Genomic DNA, 19,033 nt, shown 5'->3' with positions numbered 1-19,033 from the left:
TCTAGAAATTCAAATTATTATTTAATTGGATAGTTAGCAACAGGAATTCTACTTCAGCATTATAGAAAATCAGATTTTATCTTTTACAGAATTTGTTTTTACCAAATGTGTCGCTAGACGTAGGCTCCTCTTCCTTTTTTTGGACTTCCTGCATGATTGTAGAGGTTGAAGTTTCTTCCTTTTTTGAAGGAACTTTTAGCCATTTTCTGTCCTCTTTATCTTTATTGCTGTTTGCGCTGGTTCTAGGTTTACTTCCTGCTTTGTTCTTGGCTGCTGCAGCTGCAGCAGCTTTGACCAAAGCTATCCAGTCCTCCAAAAAGGAAAAAATGGTAAGTAAGTATTAAAAAGTGCTTGATACACAAATAGAAAATACTTGTGAACCCAATGACACTTCATCTAGAAATGTTCAAGAACAGTTGAATTTATTTTGATGGCTACAACTCCAAGAGTGGTAAAATTAGTTTCCCAAATTGTCTAAAACTTGAAGGATTAACCATATGCCATATGGATAAAAAGCAAAAAGAAACAACCTTAAAAAAAACCTCTGCATTGAGAATGCTGGCTGCAGATATTCCCTGCTATCTTAATTTATGTGTTTTATCTTTAAAAACCCAGGAGCTCCCAAACCCAGAACACTGACTTTTTCTTACCCTTCTGGCTGTGAATATACACTAAATCCATTTTTTACTCAAATGTAACTAATATCCAAAACTACAGTCAAATGGAAGAACAGTCCAGCCAGTTACATGACTGGGCAGGGTTCTTCCTGAATTAAATTGATAAGGCAGGGACAACTCTTTCCTCATTATAGCTTTGTTTCTAGAGTAACACAAATAGCACTCTTTGTAATACATTACAAGCTTCATTCAATGATTTCAATTATGTGCTCTACAATGACTATTTCACAAACCACATTCAAGGTAATTAAGTGCCATTTTGGATAATGGCTCAATAATAATAAAGAAACGAACAAGGAAAAAGTGAACATACTGCCCAAATTCATCTACTTTTTGGCATGAAGATGAGGCTAGCCATCCTGTAGGTTAAGCATAAAGACTTATATACTTCCAAGGCTAAGCTAAGCTCTTTCCAGTAATTTGGAGTGATCAGACTCCTGCCTTTTGTCTCCTGAGTGTCAGAGACCAATCTCATTGAAAATACTTGGACTTCATCCTTTTAACTGAGGTATATTTTTAGATTTTCTATACCATCAAGGTACAAAATTTTTCCTTGCAGATAAGTTACTTGGACCAGGTTGCCCAGGGAAGCAACCCTGGAACTGTTCAAGGCCAGGCTGGAACAACCTGGTCTAGTGGGAGGCATCCCAGCCCATGGCAGGTGGGTTACAACTAGGTGATCTTTAAGGTTCCTTCCAAGCCAAACCATTCCATGATTCTCTATGTGGCACAAAAACCAATAACGTTCATCCTCCACTAGTAAGAATTAAACATGAATGGTCTGAACTATAGTTAATTTACTATACGGCAATTTAACTGCAAGAGTATTTGCAGATTTGTACTACTGCATCTAAAAAAGCTATGAGAATGACCACTTTTTTCTAGCTTCACCCAAGTGCTTTACAAAGAGTAAAACCTTTTCCCCACCCAACTATAAGCTGACTATTTTATTCTGGATTGCCTCCTTGTTATGTTATCATGCAAGGTACATACAGTATCTTGATTTTGTAAATCTTGTTTCAGTGAAACTTCTTCTCACTCATTACATATTATATATCTTTCAAATTTCTTTTCTAAGGTTTCTTTTTGTTCTTTCATTATTGAGAAAAACATAACACAAAACAAAGCATTACTTTTCCTTGTATTATGCTATTCCTTTTCAATAGCTCAGTACTTTTTAAATCACTACTTCACCTAGACTATGGTTCTAAATTGTGCCTAGATACCCACTCAGAAACACCAACAGCTTTGTTTCCTCTAAGAAAAGCATTCCATGTCCAAACTGTCAATGCAAGATATATACACTGTCTAGCTAGCAGGAGAAATCTTTGGAAGTGCTTTGGCAATGCTTACACAACAAGCAACTACCAAGGCCATTCAGTGACATGACAGCCACAAAGAGCGTGTCTAGCTGCCAGCTGCATAGCAATCAAAAACACACATACCTCTTTTTTGGCCAGCCAAAACGAGCACACACATTAGCTCCAGTCCATCCAGAGCCTTGCCCATCCAGCAGGACAAAAAAAGAATTGAGCTATTTGTGCTGGTGAGGAGTTAGAAGACCTGAGAGTAGAAGTCTTACACTCTACCCTGGCCAAGGGATGAAGAGGATCAGTAACATGGCTGGAGCTTGGATCTTATGATAAAAGTGGGAAGCAAAGGAAGCGCAGCCTGCATCAAAACAGCTTCTAAACAGCACTTTAAGGCTCAATAAAGCTGAGCTCCCTGAAATTAGAGGCTTTGTGAAGATCTTGAGCTTCAAGGACCACACTGAACCAAGTATCCTGTTCTAATGGTTGCTGTTCTGGTGCAACATGAAGGGTTTTTTCTGTTTGCAGAAATGTTTATTTCAATGTTTCGATACTTTCCTTGAGACATGAAGCTTACAAAGGGTTGCAGGACACATATAACAATAAAGCAAACAAAGATTAAACATTCAGATCCAGAGCAGATATATATTAATTATGGTTCTAGTTATCCTTTTTCTTCCCAAAATCAACATTTTAAACTCAGTGATGAGAACCTTGAGCAGGGAGGTGGACAAGACTAACGCAAGAGGCCCCTCTCAACTGCAGTACTCTGTAATTCTTAATGGGCCAGAAACTCTGTGGTCTCATTTTTATTTTATCTCCAGAGTAAACAAATAGGCACTTACAGTGATACAAGTAATTTCTGCTTTTTAACCTTGAATCCCTGAGCTACTTCTGATCTGCACAGCTCCTGACACATGAGATTTAGCAAAGATGCTAAGATGACTGCCTTTCTTTTGAAGAGCACAGGAACTCCCCCTTCAAAAAGATGCACTTGTGCATTTTTCAAAATTTTCAGAAAAAAATTAAGAAAAAATGGGAGTCCAAAGCACAATGAATTCTGAAATCTGTTTCAGAGTTGTTGTTAGATGTCAACTCTGTCAACCACAATAGCAGGACACTAAGTATCACAGATATCACAGAAACTAATTGTAAATCTTTAATAGCAGGTCTATTCCCCAGAGCATTCAGTATACATAAAGCCAAGGGCCCAAATATGAATGCATTATAAATTAACAAAGTTATAGTATCCTCCTAAGAGAAAACAAAGTTATAGTATCCTTCTAAGAGAAGTTTTGCCAACTTCTTGTGTCCTGACATTGCCCCTCTATTGGCTGCAGTTTTATAACTCTGCACCAGTCCCACTTTCCCCAGTATCCCCACCCCAGTGAGAGTATCTCATTTACATATATTGCTTGAAAACAAAAAGCATATTTCTTTTTTTTTGTTCTTACTAAAATACATCTTTCAAGTAAGCTGACAAAACTGACAGGAGAGAAGTAATGGGACACTGTAGTTAGAAGACAAAACATTATCACTACTGAGGAAAACTGTCATGGTAATTATATTCACTAAACCAAAGCACAGGAAATTGCACGATCAAGAAAGACTTCAGTGGAAATTACCCCAACAGCCTTACACATCTAAAAAAAATTGTACTTTAAAATACTCCTCTGCATAACCTTAAACCTGCAACAGGGGGATGGCAAAACCAGAATCGTTCTAACCCTTGTCTGCCAACAGAAGAATTTCTCTTCACCTGCCTACAATCACCATCTCTTTGGGTCTCTACAGTTCTAAAGATTCAGCTTTTTTTTTCCCTCTCCTGACACATCTAAACTCCCAAGTCCCCCACATTCATACATACACATACATAAAACATCACCAAACTGATTGACCAGCTGATTCCACATCAAGCCTGGATGCCTTAACCTCACCTTTCAATTCTAAAGTCTGCCCCACCTACATCTTGGCTCACATCCTCACCTGTCACATCATCTCTTTTAATCTGTCCCAATCACAAATCCATGCTTTTTCCTCAGCTTCCTCTTACTGTGTGCCATGTCCCCTCCCTCTCCTTCAAAACCCTCCTCAAAACTCACTTCTTTTGGTTCGATTTCCGTCACTAATCTCAGCTCCGGCGCTATCTGCTCCCTCTCGCGCGCCTAATCATATCGAAGATAAAACAAAAAACATGAAACAGAAAAAGTAAGTTATCCAAATACTTTATATGTGCTCTCAAAAGGGCAGTCTCAATACCCTCATCCTTTTTTTCGTTTTCTCTCTGTACTACATTAGCAACATTTCAGTGTGATTTCAATTAATTTGCGCTCATCTGCAGAGGAGCCGAACCTACAGTCTCGTTGCATTGAGCCACACAAATATTTTCCACTCTTTGAAAATTTTGCCTTGCCAGCCTCACAGCTGAGTCTTATTAAAAAACACACTTCTGCTGCAACTCAAAAATAGCTTGAGTGTTACAGTGTTTACAGTCTCTGCCTTTAAGACACACTAAACTCAAATCAGAGAATTAACCAGTCCGTAAGCCCTCTTTCTCCGTGTAGTTCAAATTCTGCAGGCTTAGTACACAACTTCAGACAGATCTTATGTTTGTTAAATTTGCTAATGCTCTAGAACTTGAAGTATCTTAAGCTTACACTTATCTCCTAAAATGTTTTGTTGTTTTTATTTTTCTTTGGAAACAGACAAAAAAACAAGACATAGGTTTAAGTTAAGCATGAAGTTTTGGATCTGCCAACACCACTATTTTTTCAAATCAAGTTATCTTCTTGGCATTTTTTGAGATTGACATAACTTTTAGTAAATGTCTTTTATAAAATAAATCATGCAAAAACTTAGGAATATTCAATTGAGTTCTAGGCTTGGACAAAGCTCAGTTTCAAATAACTGATTTTTAAACCAATTCTTCAATCACATCCTTAGTCTTAAACACCACAAAAATATTTTGAAAAACAAGTATTTTACCATAGCATAATGATGTAGAAGATGATGCAGAAGAAGAGCTTCTGAAAGCTACAGAACTTCATGCTTATCTCTAATTTTGCAAAATGAAATGCTAAGGCTAGTATCAATTGGCATTATAGCAAGCATAATGTTTGTTCTTGCTGCAAGACAACTTAAAAATTCTAAATCCATCTCAGAAAAGGTAAATTTCATCCCCTTATTCTTTCTCAAGACTTCAGAGAAGCCCCTGAGATGCACAAGACTGATACCACAACTCTCAACTACTGAGAAAAATTAGAAATAAGAGATGAGGTGGACTGTCACCCAGAATGTCTGGACATCAAAATGGTTGCTAAGAAATGGATTTGCTATTTTTTTTAAAGCTGAAAGTACCTGCGGCCTAAGAGTAGTAGTAACTCAAGATTAGACACGACATAGCTCCCTAGAAAAAGCACAGGAGATAGTGAGGAACTACTTTGTCACAGAAGGGCTATTTCAGTTCAGTCACAACCACATTTACCAAGGTTTCTGGGTTTTTTGAAGTAAAATCCAATACTATAGCTTCCTAACTTAATGCCACACTGCAAGCATTGCTTGAAATATAAACTGGTTAAACTAAGTTATTGTGAGAGTGCAGCAAGAAGCAAGTGTTAGAGTGATTATGGATTTCAGTTTAATGTCTTTAAGGATATACAGTTTAAATAGTGCAATGTTGCCTGCACAAAGTTTCAGTGTTCTTTGCACAGATGCTCAACCTTAGCATACAGCTACCTGCAACCTGGAAGCCAGGACATGGAGATGTTTTCAAGCCATTTCACTTATCCACCTGCCCTTTTCACAGTATGGGTGGTTAGAAGATTATTATGAAATACCTTGATTTTGCTTGCCAAGTTAAGAGTATTCTGAAGAAAATTTCAGGCAAAAAAAGAGCAGCTTTTCTACATTCCTTGTCTCCAAGTCTCAAATGGTATCAGTGGAGTAATTTCTCATTAACAACAAGAATAGTTACCATGTAAGATAAATGCACTTGCATTTCCACTGAAAGTATGTAAGTCTTCAGTGTTGTTTTTCTTTTACAAGTAAAAATATGCCTAGTGACTAAATCATGACCTCTACTTTACAGCCTCACACAACTTCTACTCATCTCTTCTTTAACAACTGGACATCACAAGACTGAAAAATGTATCTTCCCGAATTCTCAAGAGTTCTGGTATGGGGAGAAACCCCCCACAGAACAGTCATATTAGTAACATGTGGGCAAAAAGCCACCAGAGCAGCAAACAAAAAGTGGGGGGAAAAAAAAATAAAATCAGCAGGACAGACTATTGAGAAGCTAAATCTTTTTCCTGGAAGGACACCAGAGGAAAACATTTCTGCATGCCCCATGTTTTGTAAACTCTGCAAGACAAAACTCTGGGAAGAGATTAGTTAGCAATGGAGTTTATGGCAGCTAAACATTTCAGACAGAGGCAAAACTACCTGAGCAACACACTCTGGGGCATCATCAATAAAAGTGGTGAAGGAAGGCAATGCAGGATCTAGAATAAACACTACAATCTATAACTACTTGTGCTAGGAGATATTTTTAGTGTCTCAAGATATTAAAAAAATAACCTATATAAAACCTAACAAAGAGATACCTGAAGTATTCTTACCTGCCCTTTTGCATCCTCTGGCATAGATTTGATATGCATCCTCTTAAGACATCGAATAACACCATCATAGAACTGTACTGTGAATGTTCCTGGAAGGAGATTGACATAATCACTATGAGTAGTTAAGAAACAAACACACCTTGTTACTATGAAAGCTTTAGCAAAATATTGTGTAGGCTGCATGAACAAAGTAACCAGGTTTTACCAACAGTCAGAATTTCAAGAGAAAATAAATTACAGCCTCAATGAAACCCGGTTTTTACATTGTTGCTCTTTGTCCACTGGGACAATTCCAAGCATGTTTAAGCTCCAGTGTTACTTTTGCTGGTAACTCACTGAATTATGTAATATTTAAGTTATCACAAACGGTAAATTTAATTCATAATCAAACCCTCGTCTGCTTTAAACTACAACAAAATCTTCAGTTTCTACTTATGTTTACTAGAAATTAACATCTATGAAATGAGCAGCTATGGTGTTCCTTTATTTCCCCATTTCCATTGTTTTCCTTCAATAAACAGAATTAAAAGACAACTATCACTCCTGAAACAATTACAAAAATTTAAGTATATTGTTAGCCCAAATCAACAATAGCACAAAATATCTGTAACAGTTTATATGGGATATTCTTCTCAGCCCTGAGGAAATGTTAAGTATTTCCTTCCAGGAGAAATTCCAGTTTTCTAATTTGACACAGATAAAAGACAAACGGCTCACTAATACCTCAAATAGAAACATTTTCCTTTAGTTTGGAGGAAAACTTTATACACATCATTTTTTTAAGGAGATTACAGATAAAACATAGCATATGCAAAGAGGCCTTATCAAGTGACTCCCAGGAATACATACCCTCTTTATTAATGGCTTCAATCTTCGCAGGGTAGTATCGACAGTCTGTCCAACGAGCCAGGACTTCTTCTCCAGGTTTAAAATCCTATTTACATATAAATTTAGTCATTAATATTTAAATAATTTACATTTGTTTCTTAAAAAGAATGGAACATTACGTGCTAGAGAGACTTAATAAAAACCAAAATAGGACAACCAACAACAAAAAACAAAAAAAAAAAACCAAAACACCCCCCAAAAAAAACCACCCAACCCCCCCCCAAAAAAAAAACCCAAAAAAACCCAAAAAAACCCCAAAAACAAAAAACCCCCCCAAAAAACTCACCAAAAAACCCTAAAAAAACAAAAACTCACCAAAAAACCCCAAAAAACCAAAAAACTCACCAAAAAACCCCAAAAAAACAAAAAACTCACCAAAAAAACCCAAAAAACCAAAAAACTCACCAAAAAAACCCAAAAAACCAAAAAACTCACAAAAAACCCCCAAAAAACAAACTCACAAAAAAAACCCCAAAAAAACCCCAAAAAAACAAAAAAAACCCAAAACGCCCCCCCAAAGCACCCCCCCAAAGCACCCCCCCAAAGAAACCCCCCCAAAGAAACCCCCCCAAAGAAACCCCCCCAAAAAAACAAAAAAAAACCCCAAAAAAACCCCCCAAAAAACCCCCCAAAAAAAACCCCCCAAAAAAACCCCCCAAAAAACCCCCCAAAAAACCCCCCAAAAAACCCCCCAAAAAAACCCCCAAAAAAAACCCAAAAAAAACCCCAAAAAAAACCCCAAAAAAAACCCCCAAAAAAAACCCCCCAAAAAACCCCAAAAAAAACCCCAAAAAAAACCCCAAAAAAAACCCCAAAAAAAACCCCAAAAAAACCCCCCAAAAAAAACCCACCAAAAAAACCCCAAAAAAACCCCCAAAACAAACCCCCAAAACAAACCCCCAAAACAAACCCCCAAAACAAACCCCCAAAACAAACCCCCAAAACAAACCCCCCCAAAAAAACCCCCCCCAAAAAAACCCCCAAAAAAACCCCCAAAAAAAACCCCCAAAACAACCCCCCAAAAAAAACACCCAAAAAAAACACCCAAAAAAACCCAAAAAAAAAAACCCCCAAAAAAGAGAGACAAAATAAATGTGCTACTTACAACAAATTCTTCATCATCTTTCAACCCCTCTTTCCTTAATGCTGGTCTCTCCAAGGGCCGCAGCCTATTGCTGTCCCAGTAAATCCACTCATCGTAGCGATGACTCCAACGTTCAAAATGGACCAACATCTTCCCCTCTTCATAATCTATCTTCTCAATACGAGATGGATACCTTGAGTGAGAAATGTAAACTGATAAATGTCAAAGCTTTTCCAAAGTTTTTGGCTTTGCAGACAACAGTGCCTGCATGATATTAATGCCTTGTACTGACAAGTCTCCCAGGCTGAAAAAGATGAAGTCACTAAGTTCATAAAAGGATAACATTTAGCTTAAGAGCTACCTATACACATCAGTGATGTGTCATTATCATCATCCTAGTCAGATAATTATACAAAAAGTGAACACTCAAGCTTCCAGACCAAGAAAGCCTGAAACTGACACTAGAAGTTTGTTATCAGCTTTAAAATCTGTGCTTGTATAAAGCAAAATCCCCTGAGAGTGTTGCATGGGGATGGAAAGGATATGAAAGTTTTAGGAGTACATTCATTACTTTTATCATACGAAATGTTTACACTATTGATTCCAGACAAATCCAAGAAACTAATCAAACACAGAAGTCAACAGAACATCCTTACTCAATCTAAGCCAACTACTAATTTATAGATCAGCTTCCATGATCTCCCTGCCACTCAATTTGATTCATAGGAACTATCTTTTAGCCATCACCTCTAACTCCACATGCACTACAAGAAGTATGTCAGTCTTAATTAAATTAACACATGGATTTTACTCTCAGCAAAGATTGTCTGTGCTCAGTAGAACTCATCAGGACTGAGCAGCAATCAGATCATGTCTCAAGAATTCAATTTTTGGGTGTAGTATACATGCAGTTTAGGAACCATAAAGACTGGGATTAAATTTGTAGAGAAAAATGGCAAATTTCTCCAACTTCAGCAATTATTATTCACTCTCACTACTTTTGTTTCATCTACTTCATGTACTTCAGAGAGATGTAGTAGTGGAGCAAGGCACCAACTGGTTTTGTCACATTGCTTTATCCATCAAAATTAGTAGATCCTACTATTTTCACTGTATGAAATGCAGAGAAAATGAGAACGAGGAAGAATTAAGCTCTTTCTGCCTTTTACTAAACTACTGAAGCAGATTCAAAGGTGCAAAGAAACTCCTAAAAAGAAAGTCAATTAATCAAATTTGGTCCTTTTTGTATTAGGAGTGGTCTAAAGCTAACAAAACAGGTATTGAAAGAAAGACCACAGCTAAAGGAGAGCTGCTTTTCACTTTGATTAAGAAGAAACCTGTTTTTCTAACAGTGCTACTGTGGAGCAATAGTAAGAAAGCTGAGCTTGAGCAACCACTTTCCAGTCCTACTGCAAATTCCCTCAGCTAGAAATGCAACCAACGCATACAAGAACCCTGTCAACATTTTCATTTCTGAATACTTTCTCTCCAAAGTACTGACAGTGGTGATAAAGAAGTATTTAACACTATGTTCAGATTAAAATATGTTTTCAGGAAGTACAGGCTTTCCTTCTTTCCTGGTGTTTAGGAAAGGGCATTAAAACAAAAGGTATCACTCTCAGTTTGTTCCTTCATTTCTCCAGTCCTACTTTTTCAGCTGCACACATACAGCTTCCCAGCATCTAGATATCTTAAGAGAAGCTGGATGAGACAAACTCTGATTTTTTAAGTTACCACTGCAACTACTTCAGCCACATTTCACCCTCACATCAGAATACCCAGTCCAACCTTTTGTTGTATGCCTCTCATCCATGTATTTCAGAAATGCAAAACACTTTCATAGCCACACTTCACCTTCCCAACTTCCTCTCACTGAACTTTAGAGACAAACAATACATTAGTGTCAAACTGCAGAGTCTTCATTTGCTACCCTACTTTTTAAGATAGAAGAACTCCTTGGGACTTCTTTCAGAACAACTACAAGAACAACCAGGTTGCTCCTCTCAAGAAGACTGAGGACAACAACAATCTAACAAGAACAACAAAGCTGGTCATATACTGTATCAAAAGAGAAACTAGAAACTCGTAGGTCAAAACCTGAATCCCTCTGAACTTTGAACAAGGCTTCAAGAAACTAAGCCTTGCCTCTGACAATGCTTTCTTTTCTTAAGTCCCTGTGCTGCTAAGTTTAGGAAATTTATTCTGCAATTTCTTATTATTTTTTTCATCTTCCTGAGCATTTCATTTTCAGACTTAAAACTCAGTGACAACTGCCAGAGTGCCAGAAGAGTAGCAAAGCAGAGGAAGCAAAGTTACTGTTGCTACAGTAAACCTACAGTAACAATGAGTTCTCAATAAAAGTAAAGGATTACACAGGATACCAGGAAAAATGGAAGGAAAAACACTAGAAAAGAAAGACAACAGGAAGTGTACTTTGGAGCAATCAAAAATGAGAGCTTGTGAACAAAGCACTGAAGCTGCAGTGGTGGAATGGAATACAACAATGAAGGTGCTCTTCCTCAGCAGTTGGAAATTGCAGTTTACCACACAGAAGCCAAATTGTGATGCAAAACTACAATTATTTTGAAGAATTCAAGGACAATTAACAAGAAAATTGAATTCTCCTTTTCCTACACATCTATAGTGCTGGTACCCTGTTTCCACTGTGGCACCACTAGCAGCACCCTTGCAGTTCCCTTTTCATTGCTGTAGCTTGTAGCTCTCACTGGTCACCATCACCAAAGTCACTATTCCAAGCACTATGTGGAGGAGGCAACAGAAGGGATAAACTGGTAAAGTAAGTAGACTGTCCTGGAAAATGAAAACTGAAAGAAGGTAAAATACAGAGTATAGTTCAAAGACAAACATATAAAGATTAAGCATATTAAGAATATTCACCAAACTAAAGGAAGAAAATAAAAAAGCAAAAATAGCAAAGCATCTCATTAGGGATCACTCAACAGAGGAAATGCAGCAACAGCTTTTCACTGATTAATTTCTCTTTGATAAAAATATTTTCTGCTATCAAAATCTTTAAAATGCCATTATCAGCTCTGAATTAAAGTCCATTATACTGGTTTTGCACAGTTAAATCTTACAGTAATTGTATCATCACATAATTACTTTATTCCAATAATTTGTGTTTCTTTAATATATGTTAAGACAGAGGCTGCAAGATGAACAGAGCAAAAACCTACATTCAACTCCAATCCTCTGACATGAAAGATTTAGCAAATCTGAGCCGCACAAGCTACATAAGATTGGTTATTAGGCAACAGAAAAATAACTTTGTATGGATTTAGCAACAAATTATTACAATATAGTTGCACTAAACTGAGCCACACAATGTGCCACAAACATGTATAAACAGTAATATTTCACAATCCTGATCCCACAGTGGAAAAGAACAGAGCATACATATTACATATACTACTACAGATTTTACACTGCACAGAAAGTTTTTTCTGCTGCTTCAGTTTTTGTACTTTTATGAAAATAATCAATCTCATAAATTGCAAAATTATACAAATATCTCAACAACAAGTATGAATTTCCTACTAATAAAAGATAAAATGTCAACTCAATTTCTTCATCTGCCTTGTTAAAGAATTCTACTAACTTCATTCAGGAAAACTTCTACTATGGCAAAAAGCAATGTTTATATTTATTCTGTGGAAAGAAGATTAAAAAAAGATGGTTATATTTATCAGAAATTTTACGTAGAAGTTCCTTCCTTCAGAAAGGTGCAAGTAGATATCATGAAGAAGTACTACAAAGGGGAATACAAATATCACTTTTACCCAAGTGAAATGTCTAAGCCCCAAACAAACTTTATCAGGTTAATTCTCCCTGTTTGCTCTCAGCAAGTGCTGCACGCTAAGGGAGCAGAATGAAGTCAGTGTACAAGCAAATTTGCCTACATTTATTCAGCTCAAACCAAAAAAACATTAAGAATGTAAAAATTGAGGAAAAAGTCTTTACTTTTTATGGGGAAAAAAATCCAAACAGACCCCTGCACACCCAGTTCAATAACAGAAGTGTTCTTTTTGTGGAAAGAAACAATAACCTGCAAGTTTTGGGTATGTTTATTTGTAATAGCATTCTGGAAATAGTATTTAACGATGCCAAATAAAGCCTATCCAAATTTCAGGGGGGGATTGTTCTTGTGTTTTTAAAGAGAGAACATGAAAACTATTGTTAGCTGATAATAACTGCCTAGTTCAAGTATTTCATGTTCTCCATTCTCAGGTTCAAGTGATTCCAACCTGTAAAAAGTAAGCAAGATTTTTGTGAAGCTGCAAAATTCAAGATGGTTTTTAAAAATCTAGGAAGCACCCATCAAACAAGTGTTCATGTAGGAAAAATTAATGTGAAGCTTCCAGTTTTCATATCCTGACATTGTAAAAAAACCAAAACAAGCCCACAACCACTTTTGCTCCAATGCACTCACCCCATACCTATGACCACACAGGTAGTGGTTTTCCCTTTTTACATCATCCTTTTGACTCTTTAAAAGTGATCAAAAAGTGCTGAATTGTCCTGGGAGATGGGACAAAAGTTATTTCAAACTGTAATAAAAAGGATGCAAAAACGTTTGCACCTAGGAATACTAAAATGAGACACAAACATCCTGCCTTCACAGTAATGGTATCAACTCTTCTACCTTGCAGAGGATTCTATTTAGTTCTCCACAAATCACCTCCTAGGATCTCCAAATTCTTCAAACCCTTCTATCTAAACTCCATCTTTTATTATATATACATTGCATTATGTAAAGCAGAGTCTTCATAGTCCTTTCAAATACCTTCCTGTCAGGTAACCCAGCAAACTCAAATTCACACAAGGACTGTACAAAGTAAGATGTCCCAAAAGATTTACAGGAAAAAAAGCTTCCTCTGTACTGGGAAGAATAAAAAAGCCATCCAGATAATGAAATAAACCAAGGCAAAGTGCTGCTGTGCTGATAACTAGCTTATTTTAGAGAGTGGCTTTCATTCTAGAACTGCATCAAGGGCCACATATCTGTACTTCCTTCATTACCTTATAGTTTAGATCAAGCAGATTAACCAAGACTATGGTCTCAGGTAAATAACAGGGCTGTTTTTTTGAAAGCAGTATCTGGCACTTGTGGGACAACCAGCAGAGAGCTAGAGACACCGAAGACCCAAGAAAAGAGGAAAAAAGAAGAGATACACCTTTCATTCATCAGCTTTGAAGAATATGTCCTGCTTGCATGAGCTAACAGCTCAAAAAACAGTCTTACACATGAGCATGTTGCTTGCATATACGTACAGCTTTACTGTTGTTTCATTGTTTTGTCAGTGACCAACACAGGGGTATGCATGCTCATGTGTAAAGTTCTCTATGAGACCACAGAATAATTCCAGTTGGAAGGGACCTCAGAAAGCCTCTAACCCAACCTCCCACTCAAACAGGGTAAGCTATGGAATCAGACCAGGTTTTCCAGAGTTTTATCCAGTCCAGTCTTGAAAACCTTCACTGATGGAGATTCCACAACTATTTGGGCAGCCTGATCCATTGCTTAAGTGTTTTAAAGAAAATGATTTTCCTCATATCCAGCCTGAATCTCTTGCTGAAAACTGTGCTTGTAGTCTCTTGTCCTTCAACCATGCCTTACTATGCAGAGCTTGCCTAAGTTTCCTTGATGAAATCCCCACAGGTATTTAAAGGCTGAGTGGATCTCCTGAAGCCTTCTCCAAGCTAAACAAGTCCAATTTCCTCACCTTCTCTTCACAGGTCTTATGCTCCAGACCCCTCATCTTCTGTCTATTTGATAATTTTATATTATCAGTCAATCTCTTCTCACTATTTGCTGACAGATCACGTTGATTTGGATTAATGCTGCATTTCATAGTTGGCTTCAATGAATTTAACAAGTTGCAGAAATTCATTAGGTAAGATGACTTCCTCTGCAACAGTAAACTGTTGCACTTGAAGAAGAAACAATTGCAGTAACCTCCACAAAAAGGCAAAAATAAACAGGATTACTGATAGCCTGTCACTGCTGACCAGTTTGGCCAGGCTGCCTTCTACTCAGTCTTCATACATACCAAAGGATACCAGTGACCCAGACACTGGCTACAAAAATTATAAACTCATACTCATTTAAAAATATGGGGATTTTAACCAATAAATAGCCAAGGCACACAATACCCTCTCCAAAGTTTACAGAATTCAAACACAACACCAGATTCCATGAGATGAAATCAGCAACTGATACATAAAAATTTAAGACCTGCAGAAGTGCCTCAGAAGCAAAAAGTCTCTATTTTCTCCCATCCTTTAGAAGCCTTTCTTGATTAACATTTAACTGGTCATGAACACTATCTTTAGATGACTGCAGGCTTTCAGAATAATGGAGAAAAAAACCTCAAAACCCTTTCATGGGATATTTTTCAGTAAGCACTCTCAGTTTGTCGCTTTTAGAATATCTGAGCTAAGCAATACTGCCTTTCAGTTTTGGTTTTGTTAAAAATATAAGAAGATTTCATGTAAGTTCAGCAACTTTTCTTTGAAGTATGTATTTCTGCATACAGATGAGGGGAATGCATACAGTTTATATATAGAAATAATTAAAAAAACATCCACCACCCTCTCATAAAACTGAAAGCTAAGGGGAAAAAAAATAAAATCACATGGCATATCATTCTGGCCTGTGTCACCCTAACAACAACATGATAGTAGGCTTTTTGTACCAAGTGCTTTGCTTGTGTGCATGAACTTCAGTTGAAATAGAGCTGTTTTCAGCCTTGCTGTAACTGTGAAATTCTAATATTAACTTTCTGCTCCTGCACGTGGCAGCACAAAAGTTTGCACGTGTGTAAACTTGACCTGCTCTACCCTGTGGCCCAGATGATGAATCAGTTCCTAGAAAGTTCAGGATAAATTCTCTTCTGCCTGAAAATATCAAGCAACTCAGCTTCAGGGACAGGGCCAACGCCTGACAAGACCAAACCCAGGTAAGTATTCCAGTACTGTCATGCAACACTTCTCTGTGAAAAAGCTGTGCCTTAGATAAAAACTATACACCAGATATTCAGTGATTTTTTTAAAAAAATACAATTAAGTTGAAGCTATTTTTTCATATGAACTTTTGTTTACTAGTTACAGTAGCTCACTGTATCTAGTCAGAGATACTATATGATTTATATATAAATTATATTACAATTATTTTATTTTTATATCACTATTCCAACAGTTTCATGATTCTTAGCATTCAGTTAAGAGTACCAGTATGTTGAAAATCCACCCTATAGCAACAGGCAATTACAAGAACTGTTCTGTTGTTAACTGTATGTTCCTTTAGAAACCATTAAAACACACTTTTGCTATAATTAAAATTAAAGTGCAATGGATAAAATGCTTTACTCAGTTTTTTATACAGAGCATGTAACTACTGGAGTAAACATGTGAATGTTCTCTGTGTAACTCAGAGTTAGCAGGATCAGACAGTGAAACAAATATGCTTAGTTCTCCTGAAACAGAAAGACAGGTACAAGCCTTTACCTCTCTCAGCCCTAATTAATCAGAAAGCAGCTAAGAAAAAATTTCCAGGTGAAAGCATCAACCTCTTGCATGATCTAATTTAACAAACCCAGGGTTTCAAACTTGAAACAGCATGGTCAATGTAAAATCATGAAATGAGCCCACTTGCATTAATAAAATTTTGACTATCAGTTTCAAAAGCCCAGCTCCTTCCACAATGCACAGGCTCTGTAGCATGGTCCTCATACCCATACACTTAAAATTTACAGTTTGACCCTTACATACAGATCTCTGGGTGGTGCAGACTCACAGGTGTAAGCACTTTATTCCTCCAATGGTTTGATACAAATACAGTCCTACTTACCATGAACTTCAATTAAGGATGCTTTCTTTTTTTAAAATAAGTTTAGTGAACCTATGAAGTGTGATAACTGAATATAAAACAAATTTGTTTGCATCAAACAATGCAAACTAAGCCAAAATAAGTCTTTAGTTAGAGAAGTTTGCTACATTAACATACCAATCATCTTGGACATGACAATGAGTTCCACACTGCTCTGGAAATGTTTTTTTCTTACTATAGAGCTGCACAAGCAGCTAAAAGCAGACAAACAAAAACCCATAAAAGTTTAGTTTGATTTCTGAAGAGACAATATTTTCCTAGTTTTAACAGACTTACGTGGCAATTCACAAATAAACATGTGAAACAGCCAATAGGTGAACTGAGTTTTATAACAGGTCATCAAAGCATACTATATACACAAAGTATTTTTTCTCTTAGAAAATACTGTGCAATGTCTTCCATACCATTTTTGTAAATAGTCCAGTGCCTCCAAACGAGCACCAATCTCAAACGTGATTCCAGGACGATTTGGAGGCTTCTTACTCATCTTGGTATTTTCTTTTTCACTACCTTTGAAAAAAAGAAAGAAAAAAACCCAACATCATATTAAAACACTGGCAACAAATACATTCCAGGCAGTTTAAAAAATTCTGTCCTGATTTTCCACCAGCTGCTTAAGTTCTAGAAGTAAAGTCAATGCCTAAAGAAGGCAGGAAAACGTGGATGTATTTTTTTCAACTTTCCCTCCCCCAGAAAACAGTTATCACCCTCAAATAAAATACACAAACAAAAAACCCAAACCACACAAAAAAACCTTGGTGCTCATCTCTGAAACTGTACTATGCTGCAATTCACTGATGTCCCATTAGGAATCACCCAGTCAGCATGTTCTCTACCATGGAAGGAGTCAAAAGGAAGACAAACCTACCTGAACAAGAGTTGTAACTTAAACACAGCCTAAACGACAAGCAAGATGAAATTGGCAAAAACAAAGAGAAACAAACAAAAATGCCACCTTCAGTCCTTCTAAGCACTCCCAAGACCCATTCAGAGCACCAAGGGAGTTTCATTCCAAGGTGTCTTTTAATTTTTAAGTTTTTTTTTCATAATTGAGTCACTGTTGAACATTTACTTCTCTGCCCGACAGCTCTCGCTGTAGCTGTGACTATCTGATCTACCACCTTTACCTACCCGAGGCCCAGTGGTTTGCCAGAGGTACTGACCCTCCTTGGCCCAGACCGCCAGAGGGGCAGCAGCCGGACCCCGGGTTTAAAGTCAGGCTTTTCTCTGCCGACGCTGGCAGCGCGCTCCGGGGCAGCTGCCTCGGGGGCGACAGCCGCCCTGAGGAAACCCAGGCCGCTCCCGGAGCTCGGAGGACACAAAGGGGTCCTCCCCAGCAGGAGCGTCTGCTGCCGCCGGGGACTGAGCCTTCCCGCAGGCCCAGTGCAGAACGCGAGCGGCCGCGGCCCTTCGGACCCCGGGCTTGGGGCAGTGCCCAGCGCGGGGAGGGCCTCGGGCACCGCCCCGCCAGGCCCAGGCGCCGTGAGGGGGGCGCCGGAGCCCCGCGCCTCACCGGGCCCGCCCGGCGGGGACCGTCGCGCTGGGCCGCCCGCCCTGCCACCCGCGCCCTCCCCGCGGTTCCTTACCGCCTCCTCCGACTCGCAAAGGCAGTGTCGGCCCGCAGTGTCACCCGCAGCCCCGGCGCAGCGCCCGCTGCTCCCGCTCGGCGCGGCGCGGGGTGTCCGGCGCGGCCGTCGCCCCTCACAGCCCCATCCTCCCCGCGCCCCGCCGCCGCGTCACCACCCCGCGACGGGCTCGCGACGGGCTGGCGAGGCGCGGCTCGGCGCCGCCATGGCCCCGCCCCCGGCACGTGACTGCGGAGCCGCCGCCGCGTGACGCGGGGTAGAGGAGGGGGGAGAGGGGGAGGGGGAGGGGGAGAGACAAAGCGCGGGGACTCCGCGCCTGCGCGGGAGGGAGGGCGGGGACCGAGGCTGACGCAGAGTGGGGTGTAGCGTCACTGCTTCTCCTGCTGACGTCATACACTGCCCGCCTCGGCCGGGAAAACGGGAGCGGAAGGAAAAAGGGGACAGGGGGTGCCGCTGGGGTGGCCGCAGCAGCCGCCCGCGCTGCGCGCTCCTGCACCTCTGATTCCCGCCTGCTCCTGTACCCCCCGATTCCCACCCGCTCCTGCATTCCTGGTTCCTGCCATTTCCACCCCAATTCCCGCCCTCTCCTGCACCCCTGATTCCTGCCATCTCCTGCACCCCTGATTCCTGCCCGATCCTGTACCCCTGATTCCTGCCATCTCCTGCACCCCTGATTCCTGCCCGATCCTGTACCCCTGATTCCTGCCATCTCCTGCATCCCCGATTCCCACCCACTCCTGCACCCCTGATTCCCGCTGTCTCCTGCACCTCTGGTTCCTGACAGCTCCTGCACCCCAGATTCCCGCCCGCTCCCCACCCACCCGTGTCGCTCTTGTTCTCCCCAGGCTCTCCCCGCGTTGCCGTGTGACTGGGTGGGCGTTTGGCTGCTTGTGGGGGTCTCTCCTCTCCCTTTTGGCACCCAGTGTGGGGCTTCAGGTAGCCACAGATTCAGCCAGGTTG

The 19,033-nt window shown here is 39.5% G+C and overlaps 1 protein-coding gene across 5 annotated transcripts in view; it reads right to left on the bottom strand.

Annotated features, from left to right (window-relative positions):
- PHF20L1 (PHD finger protein 20 like 1) overlaps window positions 1-18,286 on the bottom strand; it is a 56,373-nt gene extending 38,087 nt beyond the window's left edge. The window contains exons 1-8 of one of the 5 annotated variants that reach the window (XM_071738419.1): window positions 18,074-18,285; window positions 16,892-16,997; window positions 13,619-13,725; window positions 8,600-8,771; window positions 7,456-7,540; window positions 6,607-6,695; window positions 4,090-4,152; window positions 103-310 (exon numbers count right to left, since the gene is read on the bottom strand). In XM_071738419.1, coding sequence (XP_071594520.1) covers window positions 103-310; window positions 4,090-4,152; window positions 6,607-6,695; window positions 7,456-7,540; window positions 8,600-8,728 — 574 coding nt within the window. In that variant the 5' untranslated portion in view covers window positions 8,729-8,771; window positions 13,619-13,725; window positions 16,892-16,997; window positions 18,074-18,285. Of the gene's footprint in view, window positions 1-102; window positions 311-4,089; window positions 4,153-6,606; window positions 6,696-7,455; window positions 7,541-8,599; window positions 8,772-13,618; window positions 13,726-16,891; window positions 16,998-18,073 lie in introns of all 5 variants that reach the window. The other 4 variants (XM_071738416.1, XM_071738415.1, XM_071738418.1 and 1 more) reach the window with 4 other exon arrangements.
- Between the last annotated feature and the right edge of the window lie 747 nt (window positions 18,287-19,033).

The sequence above is a fragment of the Heliangelus exortis genome, chromosome 2 (genome assembly GCF_036169615.1).
Source record: "Heliangelus exortis chromosome 2, bHelExo1.hap1, whole genome shotgun sequence".
NCBI classification, from domain to species: Eukaryota; Metazoa; Chordata; class Aves; order Apodiformes; family Trochilidae; genus Heliangelus; species Heliangelus exortis.
The sequence above is the reverse complement of the archived record's forward strand: the minus strand, read 5'-3'. Positions and strand labels throughout refer to the sequence as shown.